Consider the following 9,334-nt stretch of genomic DNA (forward strand, 5'->3'; position numbering starts at 1 on the left):
TTTGATGCATTCAGCTGGTATTTAATCTCACAATGTCCAGATCACGGGTCTTTACACGCCAAATAAATAGTTTGCAGAATGATTATTTTGTAACACAGACAAGGGTCTCCAGACAATACTTGTTCACCTGTTGACAAGCTTTACCTGCTGCCACAGGGGTTAAAAAGAATAACTAAATATCAGCATTTAAAGAATGACTGGTTTTGATTTCCCAACCTCAAACACAACCAGAAAGTGTGACAGATCCTCCACTGAACAAAAACAAAAATCATAAAGCAGCATGCTGTTGAAAGTGCACATACACACATCTAAAAGACCAGATACACACCATGCATCCAAACACACACACACACAATTTGGCAAAATACTCCTTGGTAGTTTCAACCAATCTCCCTTCCGTGTCCGCTCCTCCTCAGTGGCAGCTTTCACCCGCTGCTTTTTGCATTCCCAGTTCAAAAATAAGACAAATGTAGAATAGGAGGGATGCAAAATGGCTGCCGCTAAGATGGCAGCTGTGGCATTAAGTGAAAGCAAAGGATTGATATCATTTGTCCTCCCTTCACTCCTCACTTCTCCTCCTCCTCTTTTGCAGTCCCTTGCTGATGAAAGTAAGGCAGGAAGTATTTAATTTAATAATGTCACTATTTTTTTTCTCACTGGAGCTGCTGGCAGACGGCGCACGCTGCCATACTTCTCCTCTGATCGACACTAGAGGGCAGCAGAGACACACAAACAGTCCGACTTCGCCACTCTACGCCTCGAAAAGACACACTGGTGTCTCACAAACACATAAAATATCCAGAATTTTGTTGAAAAGGCTCCTTTTCGTCCATCAACACACACTACTACTCATCATCACCACTCTCCTTTTCTTCACATCCTTTTGTTCCTCGTCCCTCTCTTCTTGCAGGTCAAGCGCCGGTCGCAGGCTAGGAGTAAAAAACAGAGCAATAAAAGTGCTCCCTTCCTCGCTGCCTAGGCCATGTAGATAAAGGTGTTGATGTCTGTCTCGTCCCTCTTTATGTACTTTTGTTCGATGAGCCACTCGATCTGCTCCTTGATCATCTTCTTCTGAGGCAGGAACATGTTCTTCAGGATCTCCACAAGCTCCGTCTGCAGCTGAGCGTTGCTGATCCTCTTCCTCATCTTCATGATTTGGATGATGGCCTCCTTGTTGAGAAAAAAATAAAATGTTAGCACCTTTAGAAGCTCTACAAACTGTTTAGTAGACCATATGCACAAGCTCACCCGTCCTGTCCTGGCTTCATTATACAGGACGTCATTAAATCAGACACGCCGGGAACACAAGACAGATTTATTAAAGTCTTAAGAGTCTAAAAGCAGTCAAAAGTCTAATTTAGCTGCTTCTACGTCCAAGTCTATGATAAGATGGATTTAAAGAACAGACTCACAATTTTTCAAGAATCCAAATACAATTCTGACATGCCCATAAGTACACTGAAAAAGGTTTTGGGTCGGTGTCGTTGTTCCTCCTAACATGCATTCAATGAGAGGACGACATAATCTACTACTTGCTGAACCATGTTGGAGGGACCGTACTAAAGATTCCCACTTGATTTGTCGAACTTAGACTGCTGATGCCTCATTTAAGCTTCAGCTGATCTTCAGAACGATTTGCCAAAAAAAAAGGCTGTGGATTTTGTCTCTCATCTATTACATTACAATTGTGTTGGGAAGTGATCTCTTCCAAGCGTTGTTTCAAAGTTGTTTTAAGACAAAATGTCCCCCCTGAAAGCTTTAGCTGTCATGATTCCTTTTCTGAATTGCACATTTTTTACAATGATGATCCTCCTGCCACCAGAGCTGAGACTGACTTTGGCACATTGACACACTGTTATGTAAGGTTAACATTTAGGGTTTGGGCCTATTTTAATTGCACAAGCACAACAACAGGCACAGAGGAGTTAATCGTGGGTATCTTCAAGCACACTTACTACTTAGGTTCATGTATGTGCAGCAGCACAAAGTGCAAAAGGGCACAAAGTGCAAAAGGGCTATGTGATGTGTAATATAGATCACTACAATTCCCTCCCTGTGGTTTTATGCTTTCTCGACTCTCTCGCTTTCTGCATGTGTTTCTGCCTCCGGAGCTGCAAACAACCTACTGCTTCCCACTCGACACCCGCTGCTATAATAATTATTATTATTATACATCTCAAACTGCACACTAACTTAAATGATGCACTAATTAAAGGTTAATTTGTCTCTGCAATTAATAGGGTCAGCTGCAAGAGTAATGTTTTAGATGCCACAGCACGTCAGGCCCTTGAAAGGGAGTGTGCGGATATATTGGTAAAAACGATTCATGGTTATTGTGGCGCTTTGGATCATCACGGAATGTGCTTCTACAAATGTGAATCTTGTTAGAGCCAAAACTTGGCAGACAGACACTCCGATCCAACTCTATTCCCTTCATTCCACCGCTGACGCCGTTAAAAATGATAGACATTTCAATCAATTCAATCTCCAAACTCGTAAGTTCTTCTTTTGACTCTTCAATGTCATTTTCATGAACGGACACATTCCTGACAAATGGGACGGGATGCGTAGCCTTTTATGGTATTATTGTGGCGTTAAGTTTGCTGATATACAACTCTCATGAAATCAGTTACACATTCATCATGTTTACGAAGTCAAGTTATCCGAAGTTAGGGGCATTTGCTGAATCTGACAGGGCACACTCGTACGAGCCCACCGTGCAGAAAAAAGGAAGAACAAGTTGAAATGAAAATGTTCTTGCATTAGGGCCTATTGTGAGTGTTATATTTTCATACCTGAGTTCTGAGTATTCTGAGCTGAACAATTCCTTCATTCTCCTCTTCTCTCATTCGCTCTGTGGTCAGCTGCAGCCGACCAATCAGATTGATCTTTCCCCGCTTCTGGACTTTGGAGTTTTTTCTGAGAAACAAACAGCCACAAAGACACAGACAATCAATATCCTAAATACTTAAAAGTTTAACAGTCATTTATGGTTAGGTGATATTTGTTAACAATTAATATATTTGGAGATAAGAATATCATCTATATGTAGTACATAATTATAATTTTATATTTAATCATGGTACTTCATATATAATTGACACCTTTTGCACACACACTTGTTTATAACATATTTTAGCTGAATGAAACCATGGACCAATAAGGACAAAACTTCTACTTTCATCGGTATCACACGTTTTTAGTGAAGAAAAAGTACTTTGCTTTGAGACAGTAAGTATATAAAATATTTTTCTAATTTCTAAAAGCACCATAACATACATGAGTGAGAACTCCTGGTTGACGTAGAAGAGTGTGCTGTCTGTGAAGTCTTTGGGCGAGCTAACTGAAGGGTCATAAGACAACACTTGTCTCTTCAGCTTGGGGAAGGCCACCAGAGACTGCACATAGAGGAGAGAGCAGAAGAAGTAAAGTTTAAGATATGAAACAGTATCAGTTCATATGTCATAAATACTGCCAACATGTGTGTTTTCCTCCCTACACATGCTGCCAACCATCCATACAGTCCCTTTTCATTATGGTACCACCATCCACACTGTCTGATGCACTCTGACTCCGATCAACTCTCCTACTCAATTAAACATTCTCTGATTATCTGTAACACCTATAGAGGACTGCAAAACATGACTGCATCGCTCCTGCATGATTTAATATCTGTCATTATGTGCTCTTTAACTTAACTAGTACATAATGTAATTGGTGGATTGAAATAAAACATTTATATCTGACCCAGAGTGTACGACGTAGCTCTGCGTCAGGCAGCTCTGTGGCCAGTTTGAGGTTCTCAAAGCTGATTCTCTCTCTGGGTCTTTGGTTCCAGGCGAATAACACCGCCAGCTGGAACGTCGTCACCTCCAGGTCGTACTGACCCACCGCGTTTTTAAAGGTGATCTGAGCAAGAGGAGAAACAAAGGAGAAGGTGAGAGGAGCAGAGTGTCCTCTCACTGGCAAGACGGCAACCATTTGGTTTGGTAGCCAGCTGGAAAGAATACATTAGAGAAAATACTCAGGACTGCAGCTACTGCCCGCTCTCTCCCATCTCTTTCTTCAATTCATTAAATTCAGCTTCACTGTAATGCTGCCAGTGTAGACCATCAGAACTGCTTGTTGGATGGTCAAACAGCTTTGGAAAACCAAAGAGACGGTGAGAAGACAGAAAAGAAACAATAAGGAGGAAAGAATAATAGTAGAGAAGTGAAGATGAATATGGGGAAGATAAGGTTGAGGGAGATGAGAAGGAGAGATTGGATGAACAAAAGAAACATTTGTCCCTATAATTTCTAAAACCAATTTTCCATATTTCGGGAGCGAAGAAAACTGTATTTTAACTCCCTGAGATTCTGATTGCTGGCTCTTTATGACAGCAGGAACCCTGCATTATCTACTTTAATAGTTCACTCACAATGCCGTTGGACATGAGGTGATGCCAGTGGAGTTTGCGACCGCTGTGATTCCTCTTGTAGAACTCTTCCACCTCAGGGATCAGGTCCTCCAGCTCCGTGGGTAGCGAGACAAAAACTTTCTCACTGCTTCGTGACCAAGCTCCGGCGTTCAAGATTTTAATGTTTACACTGTCCGCTGCAGGCGAAAAGGGGAGAAATGCAGCTTTAAGATATATTCTTTTGTGAAAAGAAACATTTATGTTTGGGTTGCAAAATGAGCCACACATTGCAGTTAATATTTACCATAAATTTAGTAGCGTCAAATTAATCTTTATTCAGCCAAACTTGCCTTGCTCTAGGACTTTATTAGTTTCACAGACACATAAAAATTAAACTGTGAATAATTTTCACTTTGATAGTCCTCAAAACTGCTTTAAGCAAGACAACAAATCCCTTCGGTTCACTCAAACCAAGTTAGTAAGTTGTCACTGGTGTCTCAAGAAGTCCATAATGCATCCAAATCCTGATAAACAGTATCATTGCTCATAGATTATGTTAAAAGTAGTGATGGAAAGACAACCTGATGAAATACTACAATGTGGTAATGTTATACTGATTTTGTGTCAAGTTGGTTTACCTTTCTATTTTATGTAAAGTGATTCTGTGCGTGTGTCTGTTTGTGTATGTGTGTTTGGGGAAGGAGGGGGTGGTACCTGGCAGTGCCAGCTTGTTGTGTTTGTGCATCTCTTTGAAGACCTGATTGAGGTCCTCTGAGACCTTGATGTCCTGAAACATCCTGGCCAGCTTGTTCACATAATCGGCAGGCATTCCTACTTCCTACAACACAAAGGACGAGAAAAGAGAACAACGTAGCAAAGGAGAAATTAATTCTAATCTATATCTTATATTATTTATCTTTTTTTTTGACCAAACAAAATGTTTCTGTAGCACAGAGTATTAAAAATTGTCAAGTACAGAAGGCACTAGATTCTTGGAAAGATTTTTGGTCTACTTATTTTTTGTTCAGATATTTCCTAATTTAAATCATAATATTGCAAATTGTATGTAGTCTTGTCAACAGTGGTCTGTGAGCAACCTCGACCAATAAAGCAATGCAGGGTCGGCAAAGCAGACAAAGGCCTTTTTTTAACGTTGATGATGTGTTGGATGGGTGCTGCTTTGCACAAATCGAGGAAAGAGCCTGTCATCTCCTCCTCATCATCCACTAGCTCTCTGTGCTCGTTTCTTCTTTTACCTTTCCTCCCTGTAATATTTACTGTCCATATTTTGTTGCGGAGACATTTTTGTTAAAGAACAGTACTGCTAAAACAGTTCTGCAAAACCAGAGCAGTGCTAAAACAGCATTAGACAATATTAGATTTAGGTTCTTGCACAACTGCTTTTGTTAAGACAAAATTAAACATTGATGCATCTGAAGGGTTTAGTTTGTTGTTAAATTGAAAAAAAAAGGTTTTGTAGAAGATGTGTTTATATTTCTGAAAGTGATTTTGGTACTGGTACTGAGTCTTTATTGAAATATTGGTATCATTGATCGCCAGCACAGTTCTGGTGAAACTCACTCTCAGCCACTCCACCATGTTTTCTTCAGTCTCGCTGTCTGCTGAAATGTCTAGAATCAGGCGCCTGGTCAGGTGAGCTTTGTGGTAACGCATGAACACGTCTTTATTCTGCACGTATTTCAACACCAAGAGCTGCAAGAAGAGAAGAGAAAAGAACACATTTGTCTGAGAATAGAGGAAAGAGAGAAGGCAAAAAGGACTGAAGTGGTCTGAAAATGGATCACCTAAAACCGAGCAAGCTAACTGAGCCCAGTTTAGTAAAAGCAAGGCCGACAGGACAGAGACTCACCACTTCTTTGAGTTTGAACTCGATTTCCTCTGAGGTGAGTTTCTTGCTGAGAGGAGTTTTCCTCAACAACATGTCACAGTAGTTTGCCAGCAGCTCAGGACACTTTGACTCCGGCTGAGTCTTCATACCCACACTGGTTTAATGGGGATGTACACATTAACACACACACATACATACCACAACTTTGTGACAAGGTTTAATCATTGTGCATTACTACATTCACAGTTAACACGGGGTCATTCTACATCTACAAAGGCAAAACAGTTCCACTCACCCTTTCTGTTTCAGAGGCAGCTCTAGTTTGAAGATTGTGGCATCATTGACAACAGCCTTGTAAGCCTGCAGGGGGACAGAAGACATGTACAAGTGATTACCACCACTGTCATAACAGAGCACAGCAGAGGGCCAAACAAGCAGGGCTGCAGCTAACGGTTGGTCAACAATTATTGACTTATATATTTCTATAAAAGGTCAAAATACACTGAAATTGATTTCCCAGAGCCTAAAGGTGGCATCCTTAAATCACCTGTTTTGTCTGAGCAACAGTTGAAAACCACTAACAGTATTCAATTTACAAAACTGAGAAAAGAAGCAAATCATTACATTTGGGGGTGAATTCAATTTCTGTCAGTCAACTAATCAATTCGTTGATTGAAAGTTCGGGGAGTGAGGGGTAAGTTAGTGTGCTAAGTTTAAGAGGAATAAGAGGAAGAAGAGGAATTCCCTTGAAATATTTTGCTGCAGAGTGTTAGTTGTGTGGCGCTTTGGAAGAAGGATAAAACAGACCTTATCTCTTGCTGTGAGGAAGCGAGGGTCGTCATGGAAGGCCTCCTTCACCAGCTTACTGAAGCGGTTAAACAAAGTCAACAACTGCTCCACATACTTCTCAGAGTCCTGGATAAACATACACATACACACACACATTTAAAACAATTTCACATGTGAAAGGTTCCCTCCAATATTAACTTTGGTCTGTTAAGGAAATTCTAACAACTGCATCGAATCTATCTGTACCCTAACCCAACACATCGCAGACTGCCGGGACTTTGATTGATCGGCTTGATAGCATCACATTTCCTCCAGCTCTGTATTTCCAGCTTGTCCTCCTTCTGCCTCAACCAGTTCAAGGGTCATGCATACTATCTCACCCAAAGCTCTTGTTTCTGCATTTTAGTAATTTCACTAAACGTAACTGCTGTTCAACAACAATCATCCCCAACTCCAACATGATCCGCTCAGTTTCAGTCGCCATTGTTTGTAGTGGTCTACAGCAAGGGCGAGTTCAATCTCAAAACGTTTTGCAATGTTTTCTGATTGAACAACTTGTTTCCTTGCAACGTTGTGCAATGTTCCGCAACAGGTATTTTTTCTCCCGTTTGGTGAGCGTGTCACAGGTGTGACAAGTTTGTAAACACAGCCCTTTCAGCGCTGAACTCGCCCCAACAGTGACAAAGAAACTCAACACGGTGGAACAAAGAAACCCCACCGGCAACAAGTGCTTTGGCGGTGTATTCACAGAGTTTAAATTCTCACGAAGGTATGGCTACGTCTGTAGACTCGACGGAGAAGTATAAATTGGCCTTTAGTCATCTTTTTCACTACATATTTTATATATATATATATATATATATATATAGTATGTCCTCACTCTAAGAGTTCTGAAGTTGTCAACCAAAATGTTGCTGCCCTAGAACTCACATAACTCACAATAAATTTCAGTTTCCTGCTTTAAATACTATACGACATGCTTTAACTAACATTAAACGACTCAAATTAAGGAGTTGCGGGATTACTTTTCCTTCTTCCTTCTGATGCTCACCGTAGGGGTCACCAAAGTGGATCATCTGTTTAAATCTGGCTGGCAAACCTGACAACACCGTACCCAGTCCTACCCAGCCCAGCACTGAGATCTGATGAGCCACATATTTGATTTGGCATGTGCTTTTTACGATTGCCCCTCCTGGCGCAAACCTCTGCCTCTGTGCTGGTCACTGTGTTGAATCCTGTGTGTGTCTTTTGTTGCCAATTAGTAGCGATCACGTTAATGAATAGTTTTGTGTTGTGGGGCTGGCCACAAGCACCTCCTCGTTAGCTGTGAGCTAAATTCTTGTGTGTTGCCAGTTAGTGTTTACAGAGAGTCGGTAACACTTCCTGTTTTGAAACCAAGTGATTTGTTTTATGTTTGGTCTGCAGAATTGGGCTAGGTTTAGGGGTGCTGCACTCCCTGTGTTTTTTTTTAAACGATGACTTAGAGAGATTTTTGGTTCTCCTTTTGTTTGTAATTATTAATCCCTTGTTTAGAAGGGATCTCTTTTGGTTATATTTCATTCTTTGGTTTACGCAGCACCCATTTGCCCAATTTCTGTTCTGACTTCTGTTTGTTTACCTCTGTTTAATAAATAACATTTCCACTTTACCAAGTTCATCTGGTTTATGTTTATGTCTCCCCTTCCCCTAGCGAGCGGGGACGTAACAAATGGACTGGCTTGGGCATCCAGAGTGGCTGTAGAGCAACCCAGTGTTCAGTGTCTTGCCCATGGACACTTCAACATGTGAACAGGAGGAGGTAGGGATCGAACTGAAATTTCTCTATTGTACAATTCTGACTATAAATAACTATTATATTATTACTATTATATATAGACATAAGTTGATGAAGTAACATAGTGTCTAATAAATATACTGTTAACACAATGTACTGTAAGAAGTGGACATGAGATTGAGGAGATGTGCTGACTAATTGTTGAAGTGTGTTGTGTTTGTGCACGTACAGTAGTGATAGTCTCGGCAGCAGCCACCATGTCTGCCAGTCCAGCATTGATAATATGTTCTTCCAGGTCTTTCAGCATGGGATCGATCCCGCTGGGAACCTTGTCCATCAGCGAAAACATGAGGTGCAGCTCTGCTCATGGAGAAGAAAAAGCAGTGTTACACCCCGCACAAAAAGCATGCCGGCTGAATCCAAAACTTCCTGCACTTGCGAATTCGAGGACTCATGGACAGATACTACTAACAATACCAACAACAATAAAATATATATATATATATATATATATATATATATA

General features: G+C 40.9%; 1 protein-coding gene across 3 annotated transcripts in view; it reads right to left on the reverse strand.

Annotated features, from left to right (window-relative positions):
- LOC123985312 (cullin-5-like) overlaps nucleotides 1–9,334 on the reverse strand; it is a 22,059-nt gene continuing 12,725 nt past the window's right edge. For all 3 annotated transcript variants that reach the window (XM_046072782.1, XM_046072783.1, XM_046072784.1), the window contains 10 exons: nucleotides 7,056–7,163; nucleotides 6,544–6,608; nucleotides 6,270–6,402; nucleotides 5,981–6,112; nucleotides 5,114–5,237; nucleotides 4,421–4,596; nucleotides 3,748–3,909; nucleotides 3,280–3,398; nucleotides 2,796–2,919; nucleotides 1–1,170 (listed from right to left, as the gene is read on the reverse strand). In XM_046072782.1, coding sequence (XP_045928738.1) covers nucleotides 976–1,170; nucleotides 2,796–2,919; nucleotides 3,280–3,398; nucleotides 3,748–3,909; nucleotides 4,421–4,596; nucleotides 5,114–5,237; nucleotides 5,981–6,112; nucleotides 6,270–6,402; nucleotides 6,544–6,608; nucleotides 7,056–7,163 — 1,338 coding nt within the window. In that variant the 3' untranslated portion in view covers nucleotides 1–975. The remainder of the gene's footprint in view (nucleotides 1,171–2,795; nucleotides 2,920–3,279; nucleotides 3,399–3,747; nucleotides 3,910–4,420; nucleotides 4,597–5,113; nucleotides 5,238–5,980; nucleotides 6,113–6,269; nucleotides 6,403–6,543; nucleotides 6,609–7,055; nucleotides 7,164–9,334) is intronic.

The sequence above is a fragment of the Micropterus dolomieu genome, linkage group LG17 (assembly GCF_021292245.1).
Source record: "Micropterus dolomieu isolate WLL.071019.BEF.003 ecotype Adirondacks linkage group LG17, ASM2129224v1, whole genome shotgun sequence".
NCBI lineage: Eukaryota > Metazoa > Chordata > Actinopteri > Centrarchiformes > Centrarchidae > Micropterus > Micropterus dolomieu.